The sequence below is a fragment of the Electrona antarctica genome (genome assembly GCF_951216825.1).
Source record: "Electrona antarctica genome assembly, chromosome: 17".
Lineage (NCBI taxonomy): Eukaryota > Metazoa > Chordata > Actinopteri > Myctophiformes > Myctophidae > Electrona > Electrona antarctica.
Window position 1 is genome coordinate 8,427,582 of NC_136798.1, and position 25,574 is coordinate 8,453,155.

A 25,574-nucleotide genomic window follows, 5' to 3' on the forward strand; every position below is an offset into this window, starting at 1 on the left:
CTGTTCTACCGGCCACTCTACCCCTGAGCCCATCCAGCCTCAGATTATCAACCCAAGACGTATGCATCAAACATATCAACCAGAGACATACTGTAGGCAATCCGACATATAATACTGAGACACACATTAGGCAAGGTTAAACCATGGTTAACGTTGCTGAATCAAAGTGTGGGTTCTGGCGACACTCTTCCATGCTTGTTTCTGTTTGAGAAACAAACCAAAGGCCCAAAAAAAACAAACAGAAACAAAACAAGGCCCAGCGGGAAATAAGGAACCATGTGTGCAGGAAGTTCAGCATTGACAGACAAGCGGTGGCCCCGGTGGGATTTTCATTTCAAAACAGTGTCTTTTTGCAGTGTTTGGCTATGAAATTACGATCTGAACCCTCCCTGAACTTTTGCTCTCTCTTGATCGCTCACTCTCAGTCACACACACACACACACACACACACACACACACACACACATACACATACACATACACATACACATACACATACACATACACATACACATACACATACACATACACACACACACACACACACACACACACACACACACACACACACACAGTTCAATCACCAATTCTGTCACCCGTCATTCTCTACTTGTCCTTGTCTGGTCTGTATAGAGAAACCTTATGATAGCACTGGAAACTGCAATCTGAAAGAATACAGTGTGTACAGCTCACTCTGTCTCACTCACAGATAATAAATAACATTCTCCAAATGCCAAGAGAGAAAGAAGTGGGAGGAACAGGTGTGAGGTTATCAGACGTGAAGTGTGATGTTATTTTGTTCCGCATGCTAAATCAGAAACAGAAGACCTTGGAGATGTCTGTCCCCTCAAACAGCAGACAAATCACAGGTCATGGCCCTATGAGTGTGACGTGACGAGACAGAACGAGAGAATGCCTGAATGCCTGGTGAAGTGAAAGTGAAATGTATGAAGAGCGTGCCGCATTATATAGTTGGGTTGTAGCTGAATCTATGCACACACACACACACACACACACACACACACACACACACACACACACACACACACACACACACACACACACACACACACACACACACACACACACACACACACACACACACACACACACACAGTGTCTGTCGTGCACTCCTACGTATGTTTAATCACAACAAAAGAGTGGCACCATACACATGCATTATACAACTTTCATACTTTATTCTCGCCCCCATGGGAACAAACTGACCACTAGCATCCCAGATGACTGACGTCATAGACTGGCCTCCGTGTACTCCGATAACGGGTACTGATGTCACATACCGGTAGTATACAAATAATTACAAAGAAGAAAAACAACAAAAAAAGTGTTTTTGCCCTTTTCTTCTTCTTTCTAATTATTTGTTCAGCCCGAAAAAAATTGTATGTTGTCATGATTTGTCACGACAAGCGTTGGCTTTGTCCGCGGCGTAAACGTCTTTAAATAAATATTTTCTGAAAAGTCTATGAGGAAAATGAACGGGGATTTATTTTCCGGGTCTCTCGAGGGGGCGGGACTGCGACGCTCTATACTGTATGGGCATAAATGGGACACAGACAGACGGACACAAACCAATCTCCAAATAAGCTTGAATTGAGTTTCAAAACCAGAATCACTTTGGAGGTAAATTGTAACAAACACTAGCACAGGACCTGATCAGTCAGGGAGTCAGGGAGTTGGTGTCCAACATTCTGTTCTTCCTTGATGTGGTTAAAAAGGCATTTAGACCGCGTGACATCAACACTCTGCAATGTAATCAATACAAACCAAATTCTTTTTAGCTGAGGTGGCGGTCTAGGAGACCAACCCTGACAGAGATCTAGTCAGTGGTATGAGAATCATTGAGCTTGTCTGGAGGACTCTCAGTATGAATGGGCTCTGTGCGTACGCTACGGTAATAGGTGGGTATACGGGGGCTCTGTGCGTACGCTACGGTAATAGGTGGGTATACGGGGGCTCTGTGCGTACGCTACGGTAATAGGTGGGTATACACAGGCTCAGTCTGGAGAACTCTCAGTGTGAATGGGCTCTGTGCGTACGCTACGGTAATAGGTGGGTATACTCTCAGTATGAATGGGCTCTGTGCGTACGGGACGGTAATAGGTGGGTATACGCAGGGCTCAGTCTGCTGGTGAAGAGAGACGGGGGACCACTCAGTCAGGCTTACTTGTAAAGCAATCGACTCTACTATAAATAGAGTAGAAATGTCACGTGTCTGTCTAGGTTCGCAAGGAACCAGTCTACTGAAACCCGGCGTGTAGATTGTGATAGCCGTGAATAATGAAGGAGTAATGGTCTTTTAAGGAACTGGCGTCTTGCCATCTTGAAAATCGGATCTTTCGCATGGTCAAACTTTGGTAAACTTAAGGAGGAACTTAAGGACACCTAATACTATGAAAAACAATTGAGAAAACTTTTGTTTGCTGGCCTTTGACTCCTTGCGTTGTGCATTTTTCAGAATGAAAGACCATTCCGTCTAGCATCAGTTGGGTTTTTGTGGGTTCGATGTACCACATTCCAATAAGGATGACTGTCCATATCCGTATCCACCGTCTGCAGGGTGCTGCTGAATTTTATTCCACCGCATTACTATCCTTACGGCACAGTCTTTCAAAGAAGCTAAGACACATTTCTTGAAGCCTTCACCAATTTAACATTTTATCTCCAAACCAACATCAGACTATCAAAATCAAACAATCACCTCGAAACCCATTTTCTTATCTGCACTCAAACAACGCGTTTGTATCATACACACAGGCAGTAAATACATACAGTAAACACTGCGGTGCGTTCATTAGACTGTGTTTAGCCTGTAAAAGGCCACGGTCAGGTAACCTGCTAATTGTCATAATGAAAGAAGCAAGGAGCTAAAAGCACATAATTGCGCGTCGGTGTGGGAGAAGCAAACGGAAGAGAGAGAAAAGCCGCATGAATGAAAGCAGCAAAGAAATGGGTCATGTCAGACAGACAGACAGACAGACAGACGGAGGCATACCGTACCGTGGACCTGAATGTTTTGCTAATGATGGAACCTACTGTGTGAACCGTGTCATCATTAGACACCCCGCCGCTTCAGGTCACTTCCTTTACTGCAGCTTAACCCATTTTGACCTGAGATCAGATTCAAATGTCTTCTACATCCTGACAGTTTTCTGAAAAAGCTATGTTTCTATGTCAGTTGTTCTTTGATTTTTCAAAAATAGCAGACCTACAAGCTCGTAGCGCGCCACTCGGTGGCGCGCTACGAGCTTGTAGATCTGCTATTTTTCAATAGCTAAAGCATAACATAATGCTAACACCAAAAGGGGGTTCCCGCCTAAAATGGGTTAATGCTGCATGCATGATTCACACCACACCTGCAGAGACGCATTAGCAAAACCGCAGCCACGTAAACCCAAACGCCTACAATAGCACCATCTCTTCCACCGTAGCAGGCAGCAGTGCTTCTACAGCAGCAGCAGCACGGGAGGAAGTGGGCAGATCCCGTATAACTGCTGCTATAACTATTTGAGGCACTGGGCTGTTTTTGCTTAACCCATTTTGGGCGGGAACCCCTGTTGGTGTTAGCATTATGTTATGCTTTAGCTATTGAAAAATAGCAGATCTACAAGCTCATAGCGCGCCACCGAGTGGCGCGCTACGAGCTTGTAGGTCTGCTATTTTTGAAAAATCGAAGAACGACTGACATAGAAACAGCTTTTTCAGAAAACTGTCAGGATGTAGAAGACATTTTTAGAATCTGATCTCAGGTCAAAATGGCTTAAACGCCATAGCTTACAGTAGCGAGCAGCCGGTGCACCGAGAGCTTTTAGGAAACTCCTGCTCATCTCTCAAAGCTGTCAGCAGCATGTCCTTTCCGCCGGAGGGAACGATGAGGTGTGTTAGTATAGACTATAGAGGCAAGCGTGGTGAAAAGCAGGGATCTTTGGGAGGACATATCCAGGGCTCAGCCATCAGCAGCACCATGCAGGCCCGGAGCCATCATTCCTCTTCTCCTCTCCGCCAAGACGCGTCGGGGAAACACAGGCACTTATGTGGGCGGTGGCAACTTGTCAGGGAGAATGCAATATGCATTAGACACAATCCAATCTGTCTCCTGTGTATTTGAGTGTGTCTGTGAGAGACTGTGTATATGACTGTGTGCTGTGCGTTTCCGTTGCCGTACCGCGGCAGTGTGTGTGTGTGTGTGTGTGTGTGTGTGTGTGTGTGTACACTTGGAGGAGAAGCAGAAAGAGGAGAGTCTCTGTGGGATCACTTGGCGCTGGCCTGGCACAGTGTCAGACAAACACACTTCATTACAGGGCCTATTTACCTGATTAACTGGTCTACTTTATCAGCACCACAGCACTCTGTGAGCCGCTTGTCAGCAACACACCGTGCCCACCCCTCAAAAAGCATGCGCGCACACACAAACACACACACATACACGCACGCACACACGCACACCAAACTCCAACTTTAAAACAAATCAGTCACAAAGAGAGCGAGAGCATCGATCCTGGAGAAAGCTGCCCCTGTGCTTCTTTCATTAGTGTGCAAACGCAAAGACAAAGCGACTGACTGGACATCTGTCTGGACGGGAAGCTGGCCTAGAGAAGACAGCCTGTCGGCGATGCCGGTCTCCATCCCTCTGGCAGACAGTTGGGGGAGGACATCAAATACCCTGGTCTCTGCAGTCCCGCTTCTGAGGAGTCGGACAGCGAGAGTTGACGAACTGAATAATCTATGCCATGCTTGATTTGCTGTTCTCCGGTGGGGGCTAATAACATTTGGATAACCCCCGCATGTAATGGAATGATAGAATTTTTAAAAAAAAATGAAAATGAAGCCTCTGGCTTTGGCTCACAAAGATGAGAGAGGAGAACGTGTACCTTGAAACATTATCGTCTCGGCAAAGTAATGAGATTCTCTCCTTTCGGTTTATCTGTCTGTGGACTGTTACAGAGAAAAGATTAAGCTCCGATTCAGTTTTCTAGCACTGGTTCTGGAGCAGAACTAAACCGACATATTTTCACATCACACTAAACCTGCATATATGTTAACAAAAATGTGCTCTCTTAACATGTTTTATTTATGATTAAAGGTATAAATAAAGCCCATTGTGGGTGTATGGGATTTTTCTCTATCACTCTATCACTAAACCCGGGTGAAATAAACCCGAACCTGCCTGTAGAAAAAAAATCACACCCGTGTGAAGTGAGGGGCGCTAATATATTAGAGTCTAACTCATGTTGATTAGGTGATGTAATGGTGAACGGTGCCAACACAAACATTAAACGCCATTAACAATAAAGAGACAATATGACGTAATGAGGCACATTATGACGTACATTTTCCCTTTATTGTCAATGGCGTTTACAAAACAAACATTGAACTAAACACAAACATTAAACCTGTATATAGGAGGGGCTAGCGCCCCTCAAAAAGCCTTATACTGTATGATGTCACTGAGCATCATGAAAATACTGAAAGTCCAACCCAGCAACATTATGAAACATAATGACAAAAATATAATTGTCCTGGTGAAAACCACCCGGTTTATGGTTAAACAATACTGAAATTAAAGCAAATCATAAAAAAATTATACTGGTATATATTTAATTAAAATATGTGTCTGCCCTGAGGTCGGGGTTCAATAACATACCAAAGACTATAAAAAGGTACGCAATGCAACGCCCTGCTTGGTACTCTGCCTTTAAGGGTTGGATAAGTCTCTGCAAGATATGGTGCCTCACATGAGTCACGCCAAGGAAACTGGAGAAAGGCTCCTGACCTATGGGCCACATGGCTCGGAAACAGTTGATTCCAAAGGCTACTTACTTGCTTACATTGCCTTTGCATGTAAACGTGCTGCCCGTCCTCTCTAGATAACCTCTGCTCTGACAGACTTCCTTCCCACTCAACGCTGACTGCACTCGCTAGAGGCGAGCAGCAACACACTATGTGAAGGTGATTGGTTGGATGGTTCTTGAGATATGTGAAGGACACACGCACACACGCACGTACGCAGTACGCACGCACGCACGCACGCACACACGCACGCCAAAGTTAATGGGGGAGGATTTCAGTGTAATATGTAAGGATTTGGGGGGTTTCCAGTAGTGTATGTAAGGAATTGCCAATCCGTGTTATTTCATGGTGTTGGGGTGAGACCGGGTTGCAAATAAAATTAAAATAAATGAAAATGATTACATAAATAATGTATAGATTAAATTTATTTGACTAACTTACAGTATTGTCTTATTTGTAGATAAGGCGTTACTACCGCCAGAAGGTGGTGGTGATGCAAGAAATTATTTTGGCCAGCCATGCACATCTTTAATAAGCATGGCATCTCCTTTCCCTGCATGTGGCTCCTCCATGGCTGTCTACTGGGGCCTTAGAGTATATATGAATAGAGACGGCACCCGGATGAAACCCTGAGGCGAAATGGACATAGTGGCCGAATTTGATATTGCAGCGTGGGCCCAAACACATGAACGCGCTGGTCCGTTGACTATCATTGTGCACGTTCACGATGACATGTGAACGCTGAATGCCTGCAATGATAGTCAGCGGCAGCGCGTTCATGTGTTTGGGCCCAATCCATCCCAGAATGCACTCTGTTCCTACCCAGAATGCACAGTGAAATCGCCTCATGCGCTTTTGAGCAACTTAATGCAAGTGGATGGGAGGAGAACTCGGGTGCCGTCTCTATTCATATATACTCTAAGACTGGGGCCCGTGCACAGCCACGCTGCATGTGTCTCCTCCATGGCTGTCTACTGGGGCCCGTGCACAGCCAAGCTGCATGCAGTGTCTCCTCCATGGCTGTCTACTGGGGCCCGTGCACAGCCAAGCTGCATGTGTCTCCTCCATGGCTGTCTACTGGGGCCCGTGCACAGCCACGCTGCATGTGTCTCCTCCATGGCTGTCTACTGGGGCCCGTGCACAGCCACGCTGCATGTGTCTCCTCCATGGCTGTCTACTGGGGCCCGTGCACAGCCAAGCTGCATGTGTCTCCTCCATGGCTGTCTACTGGGGCCCGTGCACAGCCAAGCTGCATGCAGTGTCTCCTCCATGGCTGTCTACTGGGGCCCGTGCACAGCCACGCTGCATGTGTCTCCTCCATGGCTGTCTACAGGGGCCCGTGCACAGCTAAGCTGCATGTGTCTCCTCCATGGCTGTCTACTGGGGCCCGTGCACAGCCAAGCTGCATGTGTCTCCTCCATGGCTGTCTACTGGGGCCCGTGCACAGCCACGCTGCATGTGTCTCCTCCATGGCTGTCTACTGGGGCCCGTGCACAGCCAAGCTGGCCCATTCTGAATGCAGATCACAGGCTAGGACGTTTGGCAGGGCTATGCTCCGGGTCAAAGCCCCAGTCGACAGGGGACTGACCGGGCCAGCACCCCGGTATCACTCGTCTGCATGAAAACACTGGCACCGACTCCGACTCTGACTAGCTATCGCGCGCACACGCACGCACGGCGTGCGCACACGCACACACCCACACACCTATACAAAATACACATTCATGGAAATGTCACGTGCACATTTTGCACACATAGTAGCGGGTGTGAATATCCATCTGTGTCTTTTCACACCGTACTGTATGTATATACTGTACACGCGGACACGGACGCACGCGCGCGCGCACGCACGCACGCACGCACGCACGCACGCACGCACGCACGCACGCACGCACGCACGCACGCACGCACGCACGCACGCACGCACGCACGCACGCACGCACGCACGCACGCACGCACGCACGCACGCACGCACGCACGCACACACACACACACACACACACACACACACACACACACACACACACACACACACACACACACACACACACACACACACACACACACACACACACACACACACACACACACACACACACACACACACACACACACACACAGACACACACACACACTTGGCACACCTATAACAACCTGACTGGCTCCCACGCTGACACCCACGCTGACACTACAGCTGTCTGTGTGATACCACAGCAGACCTCTGATCAAAAATGCTGGCATGGCCTGCCGGCTGGGTTAAAAGCAGACATGGCAACCGGTAGGAGGTAGAGACAGAGACAGACGGACGGCTAATTTATGCTCCATCGCATGATGGCGTCGCGTTCCGGAAATCACAGACCTACAGTATAAGCTCACAACAACGCAGCACGGACGTGATGCCATGTGAGCTTGTAGATCTGCTATAGTGTTATAGATGTGATGCCATGTGAGCTTGTAGATCTGCTATAGTGTTATAGATGTGATGCCATGTGAGCTTGTAGATCTGCTATAGTGTGATAGATGTGATGCCATGTGAGCTTGTAGATCTGCTATAGTGTGATAGATGTGATGCCATGTGAGCTTGTAGATCTGCTATAGTGTGATAGATGTGATGCCATGTGAGCTTGTAGATCTGCTATAGTGTGATAGATGTGATGCCATGTGAGCTTGTAGGTCTGCTATAGTGTTATAGATGTGATGCCATGTGAGCTTGTAGATCTGCTATAGTGTGATAGATGTGATGCCATGTGAGCTTGTAGATCTGCTATAGTGTGATAGATGTGATGCCATGTGAGCTTGTAGATCTGCTATAGTGTGATAGATGTGATGCCATGTGAGCTTGTAGATCTGCTATAGTGTGATAGATGTGATGCCATGTGAGCTTGTAGGTCTGCTATAGTGTTATAGATGTGATGCCATGTGAGCTTGTAGATCTGCTATAGTGTGATAGATGTGATGCCATGTGAGCTTGTAGGTCTGCTATAGTGCTGCACGATTCTTGCTCAAATGTGAATCTCGATTTTCCTCCACAAGAATTGAGATCACGATTCTTTTTTTTGTTGTTGCTGTATATATGGAACATAAGCTTTACATTACGTTGCTACTACAGGGAAAACACGCACATGTACATGTTATGTTACTCCTTGTTTTACTTGTTGTTTGCTCTTTCTTGCACTCTTAAGGTCCCTGCACACCGGACGCATTTTCGGATTTTTAGTTTTTCCGTTGGTTTTCCGAAAAACGCGTCCAGTGTGCAACCACCTTTATTCTATCCCTTTGTTTCGCTGTGCTTGCTGTGCTGTTTGATGTTATCTATGCTGCTGCATTGTCTGAAGGAAGCCCAACAAAAATAAGTTTTGTACCTGTACACAAGATGTAACAATAAAGTACAACCTTGAACAATTCTCATTTTTTCCATGAACATATTTATTGTCTTTAGTCTGTAGTTGCTGAACATTACTACACTCAAAATGTGGCACCTGGAGCCAACTACTGCGATTACAAAACAGACAACATGAAAGTACCTGACTTAAACGTCTCATAAAGTCTCTCTCTTGTAGCAAAAACAAAAGAGTAAATGAAATTAATTGGACAGCCAACTAGTGCTGCAAGATTCTTGCTCAAATTTAGACATGTGATTGTGTAGGTGGTGTCTGAATCTAGATCTTTATTAATTGTGCAGCACTATAGTCTGCTATTTGTCTTGGGCGCCACGAAGTACGGATAGAGGCAGACAGGCAGACCTAACAGCCAGACAACATCCCGACAGATCTGAGCCTGACACAGATACGACGCGGAGAACGGAGATCTGACAGGGATGTTGTTGTCTGTTAGTGTCCCCCAAGCATGCTGTTTGATCTGAAATCAGTCAGAGAAAGATGTGTCGTGCTGCATCTTGTTACACTGGGGACGACAACCAAATGTCAGCTTTTTACGACCGCTGGAAGACAGGAACTTGGCTACGTCGTCCTTCATTTTCTATACAGTACAAAGAACGTACTGTAATGTATAACGATTGACATCATATTTGTAATCGTTTACGCCTATACTGCCGAGTCTGGAGATATTATTCAACACAGGTTTGTCATCAACTGGGTTATAGATGTGAAACTGGGGTATAGATTTTCTTATGCACATGTGCACGTAGTCGGAATGGCGGTGCGTCGGAATGCCACTCTGTCCCCGTTATGGGTTCCCTGATGGTGCCTTAGACATACCATTGGTCCGATATGTCAAACCCTCACCCTAACCTCCCACGGGGCAGCACACCTAAACCTAACCTTAACCCTCTCCCAACCCTTAACGCACCCCTCACCAACTTTAATCTGGTCGTGTTAACGCACCCCTCACCAACCTTAATCCAGTCGTTTTAACGCACCCCTCACCAACCTTAATCCAGTCGTTTTAACGCACCCCTCACCAACCTTAATCCGGTCGTTTTAACGCACCCCTCACCAACCTTAATCCGGTCGTCTTAACGCACCCCTCATCGGACCAATGCTATGTCTAGTGTACAAATGTATTCATGGTTACATTTGTACACTCTCAGAGTTATATGAGTTTGACAGGGGTTGCCGTGGCTGAGGGGGAAGAGAGGCCGTCTGGGAACCTAACAGCTCCCCCTCACTCACTCATTAGCCGCCTAAGCAGACATCAGCGGTAAAAGCCATTTCCCCTCGCTGTGGGACCCGGACATACTCCCTTTCACTAGACTGACAGCTGCTGTACATGCCATGACCACCTCCGCCTTAGCTCCACTGGCCATTAGGATGGCAATGTTGGCCTGTCTAGCCAAGCCATTGTTCACAAACAATATATCGTAAAGAAAGAAAAAAACAACAGCTGGCTGGCTGGCTCTATTGCCATGGAATTTCCTGTGGACCTTCATACTCCCTGGAGGATGGACGCCTTTTGATTGTGATGACCCTGTGTCCTTTCAGTCTAGTGCCACCCTTAGGCCAAAAGACGTCAAGTCAACCCTAAAATCTGTGGGCAGACGGCCATGAAATCTGTTGAGTGCATGCATAAAGATAAAGATAGAGAATACTTTACTGTCCATTAAATTTTAACATAAAATGGAAATTTGCCGTTGGCACACTGTCAGCCCAGCCTGGTTACTGGCAGCCAGAATACAGTAATACAAAGAAGCAGATGAATTTGGCCGCGGCATGAAGCTACATTCATCCTCCTGGAAATATGAGTGACCCCGTGCCATCATTACCTCTAGTGCCAAACTCAGGCTAAAAAATATGAACTCGTGAATAATTTCCCCCCATGTTAGCTATAGTGAGAGTCTGGTGCTCTAACAGTACATTTTAACAGCTGGCGACAGCCTGGCGTATTTTCCGGAAGTGCGTTATTTGTCTATGGGACCCGGCAACTATACTGGCGATAGTCGAAATGTGGGCATGGAAATATTCTAAAATATTCCAAAGATTATATATCTTTGGACGACATCATCCGGCGATAGCCAATCAAATGTGTGTGTTGCTTTGTTTACCCTCCACGCATAACGGTGATATGTTTACATTACATACATTACAAAATGACAGCAGGAACGCCCACTAGGAGATCTTTATCGCCCAGAGTTGCTGTTGTTCGCCCGCTGTTAAAAAGTACTGTTAGAATTACAATGGCAGTCAAAGCACTGGTCCACTTGGATCTACCAAAAAAGAAAGAAATTCATGTTTTTGTTTTTTGTTTTACAAACATAATCATCAGTTTCTCCACTATCTGCCAGGAAATGCTAACATAATGAGCAACAGATCATTATATTAACAAGGACTGACAAAAGCATGTATCGGCAATACAATGGAGTCAGCAGAAAAAAAAACAGAAAACATCTCCAACAATGCTTTCAGAAATCTAACCTCATATTACCAGAGACTCTCTCCCTGTGAGAGCATTGATCTCCATCATCTGGTGAACAGCCTCCCCTCCCCTCCCTCCCCCTCTCCTCCCCTCACCTCACCCCTCCCCTCCCCTCCCCTCCTCTCCTCTCCTCTCCTCTCCTCTCCTCTCCTCTCCTCTCCTCTCCTCTCCTCTCCTCTCCTCTCCTCTCCTCTCCTCCCCCCTCCTCTCCTCTCCCCTCCCCTCTCCTCTCCCCTCCCCTCCCTCCCCTCCCCTCCTCTCACCCTCTCCTCTCCTCTCCTCTCCTCCCCCCTCCTCTCCTCTCCCCTCCCCTCTCCCCTCCCCTCCCCTCCTCTCCTCTCCCCTCCCTCCCCTCCCCGTCCCTCTCCTCTCCCCTCTCCTCTCCTCTCCTCTCCCCTCCCCTCCCCTCCCCTCCCCTCCCCTCTCCTCTCCTCTCCTCTCCTCTCCTCTCCTCTCCTCTCCTCTCCTCTCCCCTCCCCCCCCCCCCCCCCTCCCCTCCCCTCCCTCATCATCCTAACAGCCTTCTCCTTTGTATACCGTATAGTGTGTTTCAGATCAATACGGAGCGCTGGGTGTCAATACATGTCAGAGGTTCGCTGATACACTCCCTGACGCGCCCTAACCCATTCTGACCTGAGATCAGATTCTAAAAATGTCTTCTACATCCTGACAGTTTTCTGAAAAAGCTATGTTTCTGTGTCAGTCGTTCTTCGATTTTTCAAAAATAGCAGACCTACAAGCTCGTAGCGCGCCACTCGGTGGCGCGCTATGAGCTTGTAGATCTGCTATTTTTCAATAGCTAAAGCATAGCATAATGCTAACACCAAAAGGGGTTCCCGCCCAAAATGGGCTAAAGCACATGAGCGTCAACTACAGCCACTACATTGCTAATCAATCTCAACTACAAACATGGGTAATTATTCTCTACCAATACAAAAGACGGAGAAACTGCACACTCTGGCTCCAGATGCACGTTGACATTTTTACATTTTCCTGTTTCGACCATTGCCTTCAGTCAGTCGGCTAAAAGACCTGCATTATTTCATTGCAGAACAAGAAGAAGGGTGTGGTTAAGTGAAGTGCAGCAGTCATTGAGAGCAGAACTGAGCACACACAAACACACGTACATGTGCTCACATACGCATGCACGCGCGCGCATACACATGCTCACACACGCACGCACACACCGCCTTAACCACTTTCAACCCGGTGTCCCTATATTGCGAACATCATGGCCGAAATTTCATTATAAAAGATTATAAGAATTTCCCAAAAACCTAAAATAGTTCATCCCGATGAAGGTCTGACCGACCGAAATGTTGCTGCTTCACACACACACACACACACACACACACACACACACACACACACACACACACACACACACACACACACACACACACACACACACACACACACACACACACACACACACACACACACACACACACACACACACACACACACACACACACACACACACACACACACACTTAAAACTGTGATGTTGACATCTCACAATAGAAATGTGCTCAGTATTATTATTTTGCATGTAGCTCCATCAATGCACCTTCAGAAACAGAACAGAAACATTGGATTTTGTCTAATCCCAACAACATTCAGGTCTGTGTCAACCTCTGAAGGCAATTTCATTTCGACAACTCCAACTGTGGCGTTTAATTCGTCTGATGCTCTCCAACATCAGTCCACACAAACAACAAGCTGGCAGCGAAACCGGGCCTTCTAGAGTCCCGGCACCACCTGGACCATAAAACCGACGCCGCGTACAATATGGTATATCATGGCAATAATGGTCACTGTCAGCACTTTGTACAGCCTCCTCAGACTTACTGTGCAAAGTAAAAACATGTCACCTCATAAAAGCTGACCGAATTGTTCTGGCCCCAAAAGGCCATCATGTCCCAGTTGTCACACAGTAAAGAACCGAGTGTTACTTTTAAAACTGAGAGAGTAGATTCATGTTTATGCTCTCGAGTTAAACTCGGGAATTTCGTATCGTGTGTTTCCACCCTGCTGTGTGGGACACGCGTCGCTCGCTCAACGATCCGTATAGGCGGCTATTCAGAGACAGATGTGTGATAGGGAGGAGAGGGAGGGATGGCTTGACGGACGGACAGACGGACGGGCAGATAGACGGTAGATGGATGGACTGATGCATGGACAGACAGATGGACAGGCAGACAGAAGGATTGATTGATGGCTGGACTGAGGGAGTGGAGAGCGGTAATGTGAAAATACATGTGTTCCCTTTATTCCGGTGGAGGTGGAGGCTCTTCTTACACCCAGTGGTGTAAAGTAACTAATTACATTTACTTAAGTACAATTTTGAGGTATTTGTACTTTACGTGAATATTTTCCAAGTACTTTTACTTCTACTCCACTACATCTCAGAGGCAAATATTGTACTTTTACTCCACAACATTTATTTGGAAACTTTAGTTACCAGTTACTTTGTAGATTTTGATTACTATTACAAAACATTACATTAACCACTTTACATTTCGGCCATTTGAAAATAGCTGATCTACTTGAAATGAGACATTCTGCACAATGAGTACGTTTACTTTTGGTACTTTAAGTAGGCCTACATTTTGATGCCAATACTTTTGTACTTTTATTCAAGTACATCTGGAACTCAGGACATTTACTTGCAATGGAGTATTTCTGCATTGTTATTTTAATTCTTTTTTGGTGCACAGCCAGTACTGCCAAGCTAAATCAGGCGATAGCCGCATTACGGCCCCCCGTTTATAGACGGTGTACAGACACTGCAGTCTGGGAGTGCTACAGAAATAGACATGCGCTTGACTATAGTCAAGCAGCGAGACGATGTTAACTCAAACGGACGGCCTCGAGTCCCATCAGGAAAAAAAACTAAGCATGTATTATGTCCGATGTCAAGGGGAACTCTTGTTTATTCTTTAATCGTGAAAACGGTGCAGTTTTTCCTCATAATGTCTCTCGATGCCCCATTTTAATTTAATCATGCACGCTCAAGAACGAAAGGCTTGGGATTCGTAACCATATGACACTTGTCCTTTGATGCTAGAGGGTACGAACTCCCATCCGTAACGTAGGTTCCAGTGTGCTCTAGTTTATTTGTGCTTAAAGGGACACTTCACCCATTTTGCAACCAGATTGAACTAGACAACTCACCCTTTAAAATGAGATATTACATGGGTATGTACGCCCAGCAGAAAAAAAATTATTTGGAAAAAACTTCAACCGGGCATAACTTTTTTTGTTGTCCTAGAAACACTACCCAGTGTAAATGCAGGCTCTTTTAAATGGCTTCCAACACAAAAACTAAACATTTTATCAACTCAGTTAATTTTTTTCCTGGAAGCAGACAAGTCAAGCTTTCTCAGAAGGTCTTTCGTTGTCGCACATTCACAACAGAGAATTTTCAATAAATCATTCAAAAACGCCATTCTGCCATAGAGAACCCTATCTACTACATTGAAATCCCTTGAATCTGGCAAAGAGTTAATGATGTTTGGGAGACAAGAAACACTTTCCTGGGGTTTTTATGTGGGTAATATGTATTTTTAGATATATTTTAGTATTTCCAAGTGTCCATGATGTCATGGACACTGGGCTCACTTCCTTCCTGGATTACAATTCCCATAATGCTTTGGTGCACTGCTCCTCCTTGTGGATAGCGGGGGGGGGGGGGGGGGGGGGGGGGGGGGGTGCTGTTTTACGGAGACAACATGTAGTCCAGGAAGTAGGTGAGCCCACTGGAACACTTGGAAATACTAAAATATCTAAAAACACCTATACCCACATAAAAATCCCAGGACAGAGCGTGTGCGTGTGCATGCGCGTGTCCCTGAATGCCCCTCTAAAATGATTGTCTACATAACAGAAGGACTTTCTGTTGGGAGTTCTCTATCCAATGTGGCTGTGCTCCTGACTGTTTGGAGTCCTCTATCCAATGTGGCTGTGCTCCTGACTGTGAATGCTGTCCTAGTGCTCTGTCCAATGTGGCTGTGCTCCTGACTGTGAATGCTGTCCTAGTGCTCCATCCAATGTGGCTGTGCTCCTGACTGTGAATGTTTCTAGTGCTCTATCCAATGTGGCTGTGCTCCTGACTGTGAATGCTGTCCTAGTGCTCTGTCCAATGTGGCTGTGCTCCTGACTGTGAATGCTGTCCTAGTGCTCTGTCCAATGTGGCTGTGCTCCTGACTGTGAATGCTGTCCTAGTGCTCTATCCAATGTGGCTGTGCTCCTGACTGTGAATGCTGTCCTAGTGCTCTGTCCAATGTGGCTGTGCTCCTGACTGTGAATGCTGTCCTAGTGCTCCATCCAATGTGGCTGTGCTCCTGACTGTGAATGCTGTCCTAGTGCTCTATCCAATGTGGCTGTGCTCCTGACTGTGAATGCTGTCCTAGTGCTCTGTCCAATGTGGCTGTGCTCCTGACTGTGAATGCTGTCCTAGTGCTCTATCCAATGTGGCTGTGCTCCTGACTGTGAATGCTGTCCTAGTGCTCTATCCAATGTGGCTGTGCTCCTGACTGTGAATGCTGTAAATGCTCTATACAAAGTGGCTGTGCTCCTGACTGTGAATGCTGTCCTAGTGCTCTATCCAATGTGGCTGTGCTCCTGACTGTGAATGCTGTCCTAGTGCTCTATCCAATGTGGCTGTGCTCCTGACTGTGAATGCTGTAAATGCTCTATCCAATGTGGCTGTGCTCCTGACTGTGAATGCTGTCCTAGTGCTCTATCCAATGTGGCTGTGCTCCTGACTGTGAATGCTGTCCTAGTGCTCTATCCAATGTGGCTGTGCTCCTGACTGTGAATGCTGTCCTAGTGCTCTATCCAATGTGGCTGTGCTCCTGACTGTGAATGCTGTCCTAGTGCTCTATCCAATGTGGCTGTGCTCCTGACTGTGAATGCTGTCCTGAGGCTTTCCCTTTTCATTAACACTTCATTATTATGTCCCGGGCTCTGTGCATGCTCACCCAGGCACCTGCAGGTGGTACCAAAAAAGTAATTATTCCTCCACAAAGTGGGTTTTCTTTCTTTATACATCGGGTTCCTTAAAAAAGTATTTAACCCATTTAGGCCTGACGTCGAAATTAAAAAAATGTCTTCTAAATCCTGACAGTTTTCTGAAATACCTCATGTTTCTGTATCAGTGGTGCTCAATATTTCATGTCAAGGACCCCAAATTGGCCACCGACCCCCCATCTGAAAATATGTTATTTCAGGAACCCCCCAGAAGCAAAGATTTGAGTTAAAAACGTTGGCTCTGAAAGAAAGATTTGTGCCACATTTTCACGATTTTTCAAAAATAGCAGACCTACAAGCTCGTAGCGCGCAAGCTTGTAGATCTGCTATTTTTCAATAGCTAAATTATAACATAATGTTTAAAACACCAAAAGGGGTTCCCGCCCAAAATTGGTTAAAGGCTTCTTCTGAACCTCAAACATCTTTTGTAAAATATTATTTTTTTTAAATGGGTGTGTGTGGATAATCTAGCAGAACAATAGTCTGATAGCATCCTCTCCCACATAGCTCAGTCTTCCTATCTCCTTCATCTCCTAAAAACGTAATGCGGCCAAGCTCTTAAAGCCAGACAAGAGGAGCCCATTTCATCTGGAGACAAGTTCAATTTCACCAACAGCAAGATCTTCCGGAGGGGGAAAAAAACACATCCCTTTTTCCCTAACCCCACTTGCCAGAAAAGCAAAAATCCTATTAAATGTTTCAGCAAAGCTTCCGTAAATGTTACACAGGAATAGTCCCAAGTCACACTTTCCTGCATGTGGGAGAAGCTACGGTTGCAAGCCTGATTTATTGACTGTGATACTATTTCTCAGTGTGGACGACCTGACATAATGGCAGCATCTCTGATTGTTTGGCGACCTTCATAAACACCTCATTTAAGTTACCCTAAAGAAAAGACTTCACCGCACGAGCTGTGTTCTGCTCCAACCACCTCAAATGCATCCACGAACAGCAACACTGCACATTCTCATAATCGCCTTGACCGGCCCGAATACAGTTGTCAGCATAAAAGCTGTGTTCCTCGTCGTAACACAGGTAGTCTCTGAAAAAGTCCTCTGGCAACAAATCAATCAACGTTTGCTGCTGACATAAACAATACAGTTTCACACTCATCGACTTTGAGAAAACCAAACATTGCAAGGCAACAGAAATGACAGAGAGAGAGAGAGAGAGGGCAGACTGTGGGCGGGGTGGGCGCTCACCTCTTTCACAGGTGTGGGACCAGAACCCGGTGCCGGTGCAGTCACAGATGTAGCGGTTCCATCCCTCTTTGCACATTCCGTGGTTCTTGCAGGGGCTGCTGTCACACTGCTTCCCCGACACCTTGCTGCACGTGGGCCGGATGCCGGTGACGTTCTGAGACTGGGCGATCAGCCGGATGTCCTTGCTGCGTCCGTCGATGAACAGGTCCCGGATGCAGCCCACGTAGCCGTAGTTGAGCATGGCGGTCCACAGCTCGGTGGGCCGCACCAGGCCCGCCCGGTTGTCCGGTAGACCGCCGAGGTACAGGTCCCCCTCCAGGTCCAGGATCTCATTCTCCCCGCTTGCTGTGAATGGCGTCCGGCGGCTGTTCACCGAGATGATCCCTGGTGGAGAGGAAAGCGGTCAAGATGCTGCTGAGATTCACACTTTGCCCCATACATTCATAGTGTATGGGGGTATGTGAATGCATGACATTCAACTACTATCTAAGGAAAGTAAAATTACTTTTCCGGTCATTTGAGACATTTTGCCTGGTGTGTCCTCCTCTGCAATCTAAAGAAAGCCTGCAAAGCTATTGATACAATCAGAGCTGTTTCATACATTATTTGTGAGAGGAATTGCAGTGTTGAATTGGTGTTGGCTTTCTAGAGGTTACTTCGACTGTCCTCTGAGGAAAAAAACAATACAATATAAAAAGTTGCTCTTGCCTGCAAAAGTTAATTTGAGATAAGAAACCCGAGTGAGTTAGCTTTTGGATTTCCCCCCAGTTTCACACTTTTATTAGAACCTGTCTTGCAGCCATTGCTAAGAGTAATTTAAAACCTGTTCCTATTAAGTGCATAATTTCTTGTCACACTAAAGCTGTTGATCTAATGATCTAATTGCCTGTCCAAACTAAATTTGATGTTAGAATAACTGAGAATTAAAAACACACATTTCAGACAGTTGTGATAACAAACTGGTACGGTAGGTATTGAAGAGGAGGTGGATATTCCTCCTGCTTAATGAGAGCCTTTCAGAATCCATAATTTATGGAACCTTATGTCCCTCTGGTTAAATGCTGAGTTTGATTAATTTTTTCTCTTGATGTACTCACCCTATAGGATCTGTACACATTTCTCTCATTCTTCTGATGGAATATTTGCCATTTGATATCCACAAGATTGACGTATAACAGCATTAGTCTGATATTACGCTATATGTACACGGTATAATGGCTTGAGTTCTTTTTGAGGGGCGCTAGACCCTCCTATACACAGGTTTAATGTTTGTCTTTAGTTCAATGTTTGTTTTGTAAACACATTGACATTGAAGGGAAAATGTATGTCATAATGTGCCTCATTACGTCATATTGTCTCTTTATTGTTAATGGCGTATGATTGATTGATTGATTGAAAATTGTATTAACAGTTTGCAGAATTACAGTACATTTCAAGCACAAACTCAATACAAAGGCTGTTAACTGTGAGTGGACGACCCAATTAAGCATTACACTTTTTTACAACAGGGTCCACCATGTTCAATTCATCAAAACATTTAGAGACGTACAAATAGACACTTCTATATAGACAAAGAACAGTACAGGAATTCATCATAAGTATAATGTTTGTGTTTGCACCGTTTGTTTTATATCACCATTACATCACCTAATCAACATGAGTTAGACTTTAATATATTAGCGCCCCTCACTTCACACGGGTGTGATTTTAAAAATATATGGACATCACAATCACATTCGTAGATGCGTTGCTTACAATGTGTTAGCACGAATGCTAGAAATACAGTAACACTTTAGTTTAAAAACCCAATCAAGTACAGAAAAAAAGGAATATATACTAATAATATTTTACATCATTTTTTTAGTAACCATAATCACTCAGGTAACCAATCATAAACTATACATGTGAGCACAGTTGATTTGATTTCAACCATAATTTGAGTCCTCTGTAGAACATCAGTTACCATCCGTCTCTAGTTTTAGAACCGTAGGCAAGGAGTTCCAAAGGAACAAGGAAGACTGTCCCAATGAGTTGTTACACCTGGGACCAATACAGTTACCACTTGTTGAGGCTTGTGTAGTTGATCTAACAGAGCTTGGAAGTCTAACCAGTCCAGAGAACAAAGGTAAAACATGTTGTTTTCTCTTATATTTGTTTGTTATAGTTTCTTTGTCTTGCGTTATATTGTTGTGTATTCTGTCTTGAAAGCGTATGGTGTTTGTTTAGCTGCTGCAGCTGGGAATGGATCACACCTGCTCTGTGCACGCATGATCTGAACATGTGATTTGAAGAGCCACACCCATGTGGACTAATGCTCTTTAACAAGTACAAAAGGTAAGATATTTGGTCAGACAGGAAAAAAAAGCGGTCCAAGTACAGAGCTGATCAGGTCAATTATAATAATAATAATAATAATAATTGTCCCACCAGGCCGAAGGCATGGGGAGAGAGTATGTTTTGCACTCCGTCCGTGTGTGTGTGTGTGTGTGTGTCCGTGTGTGTGTGTGTGTGTGTGTCCGTCCTTCCGTCCGTCTGTTACCAGCTAATCTCCGGCACCGTTAACCCAGTCGATGCCAAACTTTGCACACACACTCCCTGGATGCCAACGATGAACCTCTGCCCCACATTTTCCAGAACGGCCTGTTATAGCGCCACCATGAGGCAGCTTTTCACATTTTTTACCTAAAACTGCACCGATCTGCGTGAAACGTTGCATGCACACTCCCTAGAGGCCAAGGACAAACCGTTGACCTGCATTTTCCACATCTGCCTTTTATAGCGCCACCAGGAGGCCGACTTTTGTAAAACACATTTTTTTATATTACTCCTCCAGATTCTGTCCAAAAATCGTTACACACTATCTCTATGGTCATGTGCTCAAGTCGGATCTGTCCGATATTTCATATTCCATCCTAATTGGCTATAATTAGCTTTCACAGTTTGCAAGATTGCCCCGTTTTGAACAAAAGCCTCAAATCATGAACGCAGCATGCAATTTACGTGAAATCTTTCACACATTTTCTTACTAGGCTGAGGAATATATCCCACCCTTTTCACATTGGCCTGTTATAGCGCCACCAACATTTTTGAAAAAAACATTTTTGGAACAAAATGCCTCAAAAACGTTTATATTAATCCTAAACATTTTACCAAACATCTCACACAGTCCTATCCTCCTGGTGGAGACCTGTGCCCAGAAGGGCACTTTTTCTAGTTATTATTATTATTAGTACGTCTGAGAGTGTTTAAGTGTTTAAAAAACAATGCAGATGTTTGTGTGTTTATACCCAGATAACGGCAGCTTGTCAAAATGTTGGTAATTAAAATACTCTAAATGGAGCTGCAGCACATTGAGTGTGTGGTATTCTTCTCTATTTGAAGGGTCAATTAAACTCAATATGGAGTCTCAGGTGAGCTCATATTTCCTCGGGTGCTTGGCGACCACAGGCATAGACTTGAAATTTCCATTAACATTTCACTCCACACACACAAGTGTGATTATTCCGTTCCTTAACCAGCCCTTATATCCATACATCCATATACGTACGTATATCTGTCTCATTGCCTCCCCTCCTTGTGAATATCCCACTTTTCAGCCAGTTATCGCGAACACGGGCAAGGGCGGTGATTAATCAAAGCACCGAAGTCTGACACACGGTTAAATTGGCTGTTCCAACCTGATATATAACACAAGGCTTGTAACACACACCAACACACCAGCAGTTCTCTGGTGAATCCTACCTAATGTGTTGATTGTGCTGTGCTCACTGCTCCAGGCAACAGAAGTTCCCTAACCTTTCCCTCTAATGCAATCTTCTTCTAATACTTTTCTGTGTGCTTTGCACGTGTTTGGAGGGTCAGAGGACACACGGGCGTGAGCAAACTGAGGGGAAATGGAGTCAGTTGCTATCAGGAGAGAAGTGAGCCTTTATCCTGGCAATAAATCACCGCAGCGATTACTCCGCTGGGATTAAGTTCTAACGTCTCGCTGCCGCGGCGGCGGCTGTGATACAGCGATTGGCTGAAATCACTGTGATTTCGAATATTTGAGTTTGTGCAGTTTTGCACTGCAGCTGCAATTGTAAGGCCTATGAGCGTTGCTGTAGGGGAGAAACCTTGTTGTATCTCCCTTTTTACCTCCCTCCCTTTTTACCTCCATTATGATGAATTCCTGTTCTGTTCTTTGTCTATATAGAAGTGTCTATTTGTACGTCTCTAAATGTTTTGATGAATTGAACATGGTGGACCCTATTGGAAACAAGTGTACCGCTTAATCGGGTCGTCCACTCACAGTTAACAGCCTTTGTATTGAGTTTGTGCTTGAAATGTACTGTAATTCTGCAAACTGTTAATAAATATTTCAATCAATCAATCTCCATATTAGTTCAACATTTTATGGGGATTTTCTTTCCTCCTCCGGTAAATGAATGCCCTACTTTACCGTACTACAGTGTTACAATAAAGAATAGGCAATCTACAAGCTCACGTCACGATGCGTTGTGAGCTTGAATTGTAGATATCTGCAATTTAATCTGCAAAAATGGTGACATTGAAAGTGGTTCAATCTGTCTACGAGGTTTATAAATATTGAACCAATGGCAATTATTGACAAGAGCTTGTCACTAAATAATAAGCACATTGTATCCATTTCAATTTGGAACACAGGCTCTTTATTTATTTTTATCGTAAGTTGGGAGTCTTTTGAGGCAATCCATAATCACCTGCATAAGTGTTTTGGTAATATTTTGATTCATGTTAATTACCCTACTGAAAGTCAATGAGGGCAAACCATTATTCCTGGAAAATTATGTTTCACCGTTTGCATATTAAATACCTCTCTTTGAGCCAGGCAGCGCTGAACCTTAGTAGCGGAACAAACAAAACTAAACATGCATTTTAAAAGGCCAACAACATGAATAGCCGTGGAATTGAGCAGATAAGTAAATATAAACACTACAACATGGGGAAATAATATAGCATATCATTGCTATTGGGTGGAAACCATTCATGTGCAAAGAATATTAATGTTCTGAAGAAAAAAAAAACTGAAAAGAATTACCTGTGTTCCAATGGATCTAAGTTTGTGTATTATGTTATTTATATCCTCACGTTTTGGAAATACATTTTATTGGGTAAATATTTAGCCTATAAAACCCACAAAAACACTTTCACTATCGATTAGATAAATGGCAAAAATAGCAAAAATAGCAGATCTACAAGCTCACAATCACAATGTGAGGCAGTGTGAGCTTAACTGTTAGATTGGCTATTTCCGCCCATGTTCTCTACTTGTATGGTTGACATGTTGCTATGTAACAACTGTAAGGAAGGCAGACTTTCATTCAAAATTGTTGTTTGATTAAGCTAGGCATATTAAAACCACAAGCTTCCCACGGACACATTTAATTAATTTATGGGGGGAAAAAAACACGTACTATGTTTTTTTCCTTTTTTCTTGACAGCAACGTTAAACGTTGGCTCAGGGGTAGAGTGGGCAGAGTGGCTGGAAGGTAACCGCAAGGTTGCCAGTTCGAACCCGGGCTCCCCCAGAGTTAGTGTCGAAGTGTCCTTGAGCAAGACACTGAACCCCAAATTGCTCCCGATGTGCTGGCTAGTGCCTTGCATGGTTTCTGCCGCCATCGGTGTATGAATGTGTGTGTGAATGGGTGAATTGATGCACAATCTATGTAAAGCGCCTTGGATAAAGGCGCTATATAAATGCACCATTTACCATTTTAAAAGGTTAAAACCCATGAGATTTCAACTCTGGTCCTCACCTGATCGGCCGTCTCTCTGGATGTCCACGTGGTGCCAGGCGCCGTCGCTGACCTTGGCCTGGGTGGCTTTGACCTTGATGGTGCCAGAGCCCATGTCCAGCAGCAGGTACAGCCCTCCGTCCAGCAGCTCCACGGCAAAGAAGTCCACCTTGTTGCTCTTCTGCGTGCCCTTGTTGGCGTCCCGCCGGTCCTGGGGCTTGCCGTGGGTGAACAGGATGAGGCCGTTGGGCTCCGAGGTGCTGAAGTCAAAGGAGATGGAGCCCACGCGCTTGGTGTTCCACTTGGGCAGGCCCAGGAAGGACTCGGGGGTCTCGAAGTTGATGGGGTCCAGCGTGGGCACGTTCTCGCACTTGAAGACCACGTCGCCCTGCAGCTTCATCTTGGGGTCCACGATGCGGGCCAGGCGCGACAGCTCCAGGCGGATGTCGTTGTTCTTGTACACCACCTGGAGTAAACAAAAAACAGCACGGGGGACGCAGTGTTATCGACTGTCAATCAGTGTGTGCGCGTGTGCATGTGTGTGTGTATGTGTGTGTGCGCACGCAAGTATTGATAATACCGCAATAACCCATTTAGGCCTGACGTCGAAATAAAAAAAACGTTCGCTCTGAAATAATATAATTTATATTCATAGATTTGTGCCGCATTTTTACGATTTTTCAATCGGTGGCGCGCTGAGCTTGTAGATCTGCTATTTTTTAATAGCTAAAGTATAACATAATGCTTAGTTGCATTTATAAAACGTTGGTGATACATCATCTCCAGTGGGAAAGAAGAAGCTCATCTACTATCATGCTGTTAATTAATGCGCCAAATAATGCATTATGGGGAAGATACAGTCGGTGCTACAATGAGCACCGTGTTATTCAATGCATTGATTCTGGAAACATCCTCCTGGAGCATGGAGAACACCTGAGGTGATTACATTACTATAGCACAGCAAAGATTGAATTGTATCTATTTTATATTCAGCTTCATTCCATAGAGACTTCATATCTTTGCGAGATTGAACACCTGCCAACAGTACTGTATGTATGTAGAGGATAGAGCAGCTGGATTTAATACATTATAGATGGTTTGTTTATATGGTGGAATGACTGACATGTTGCTATATGGAACAGATGCATACTGTAAGGCAGACAGGACTGTTGTTTGATTAAGCTATGCATATTAAAACCAAGCTCCCCACGTATCAGTCTCATGTGAATAGGGCTAAAGGAAAGCTCACTTTATTTCAGGTAAATCAGACAATTATATGCCGACCTGCCTTGATTGCTAATTAACGCCGTTATCAACTCAATTACCCGGGAGAATAAGATAAACCATTGTGTCAGACAGTTTGTCTGAAGCTTGCAATTTTCATGTGGGTGGAGAGGCAGTACTCCTGGCTGAGGCATGCCGCTAAGTACACGGATAGTGTGTCGACCACATGATCGCAACGTTTCTGGTTCGATTCCGGCTGGAGACGTATCCTTCCATGTCCATTTACAGTATATACATATATTTATATATACTGTATGTAGAGAGAGAGAGAGAGAGAGAGAGGTTGAGGTGGCAAACACGAGCAAGGACAGTGAAAGATCGACTGTAAATGGGAAAATTATATATCAGATTTACTTTTAAGTTAACTAAATCACCCTGGTTGAACTTCTGTCACTGCATATCTTTTACCCAGCGGCAAACAGAGAGGGACAGAGAGAGAGAGCGAGAGAGAGAGAGAGAGAGAGAGAGAGAGAGAGAGCGAGAGAGAGAGAGAGAGAGAGAGAGATTTATAGTTGATTTATAGTTGATTTATAGTTGATTTATAGTTGAGAGAGTTATAGTTGAAAATGACAAAATCAATTTATGTTTAAAGTTAAAGTTTAAATATAAAGCTCACAAT

At 45.0% G+C, this 25,574-nt stretch overlaps 1 protein-coding gene across 2 annotated transcripts in view; it reads right to left on the reverse strand.

The window, feature by feature from the left end:
- The window catches only part of LOC306941203 (neurexin-3b-like), a 317,329-nt gene that overhangs the window by 263,439 nt on the left and 28,316 nt on the right, over positions 1 to 25,574 (reverse strand). For both annotated transcript variants that reach the window (XM_079526517.1, XM_079526516.1), the window contains exons 3-4: positions 23,693 to 24,137; positions 17,916 to 18,299 (exon numbers count right to left, since the gene is read on the reverse strand). In XM_079526517.1, the coding sequence (XP_079382643.1) occupies positions 17,916 to 18,299; positions 23,693 to 24,137 (829 nt within the window). The remainder of the gene's footprint in view (positions 1 to 17,915; positions 18,300 to 23,692; positions 24,138 to 25,574) is intronic.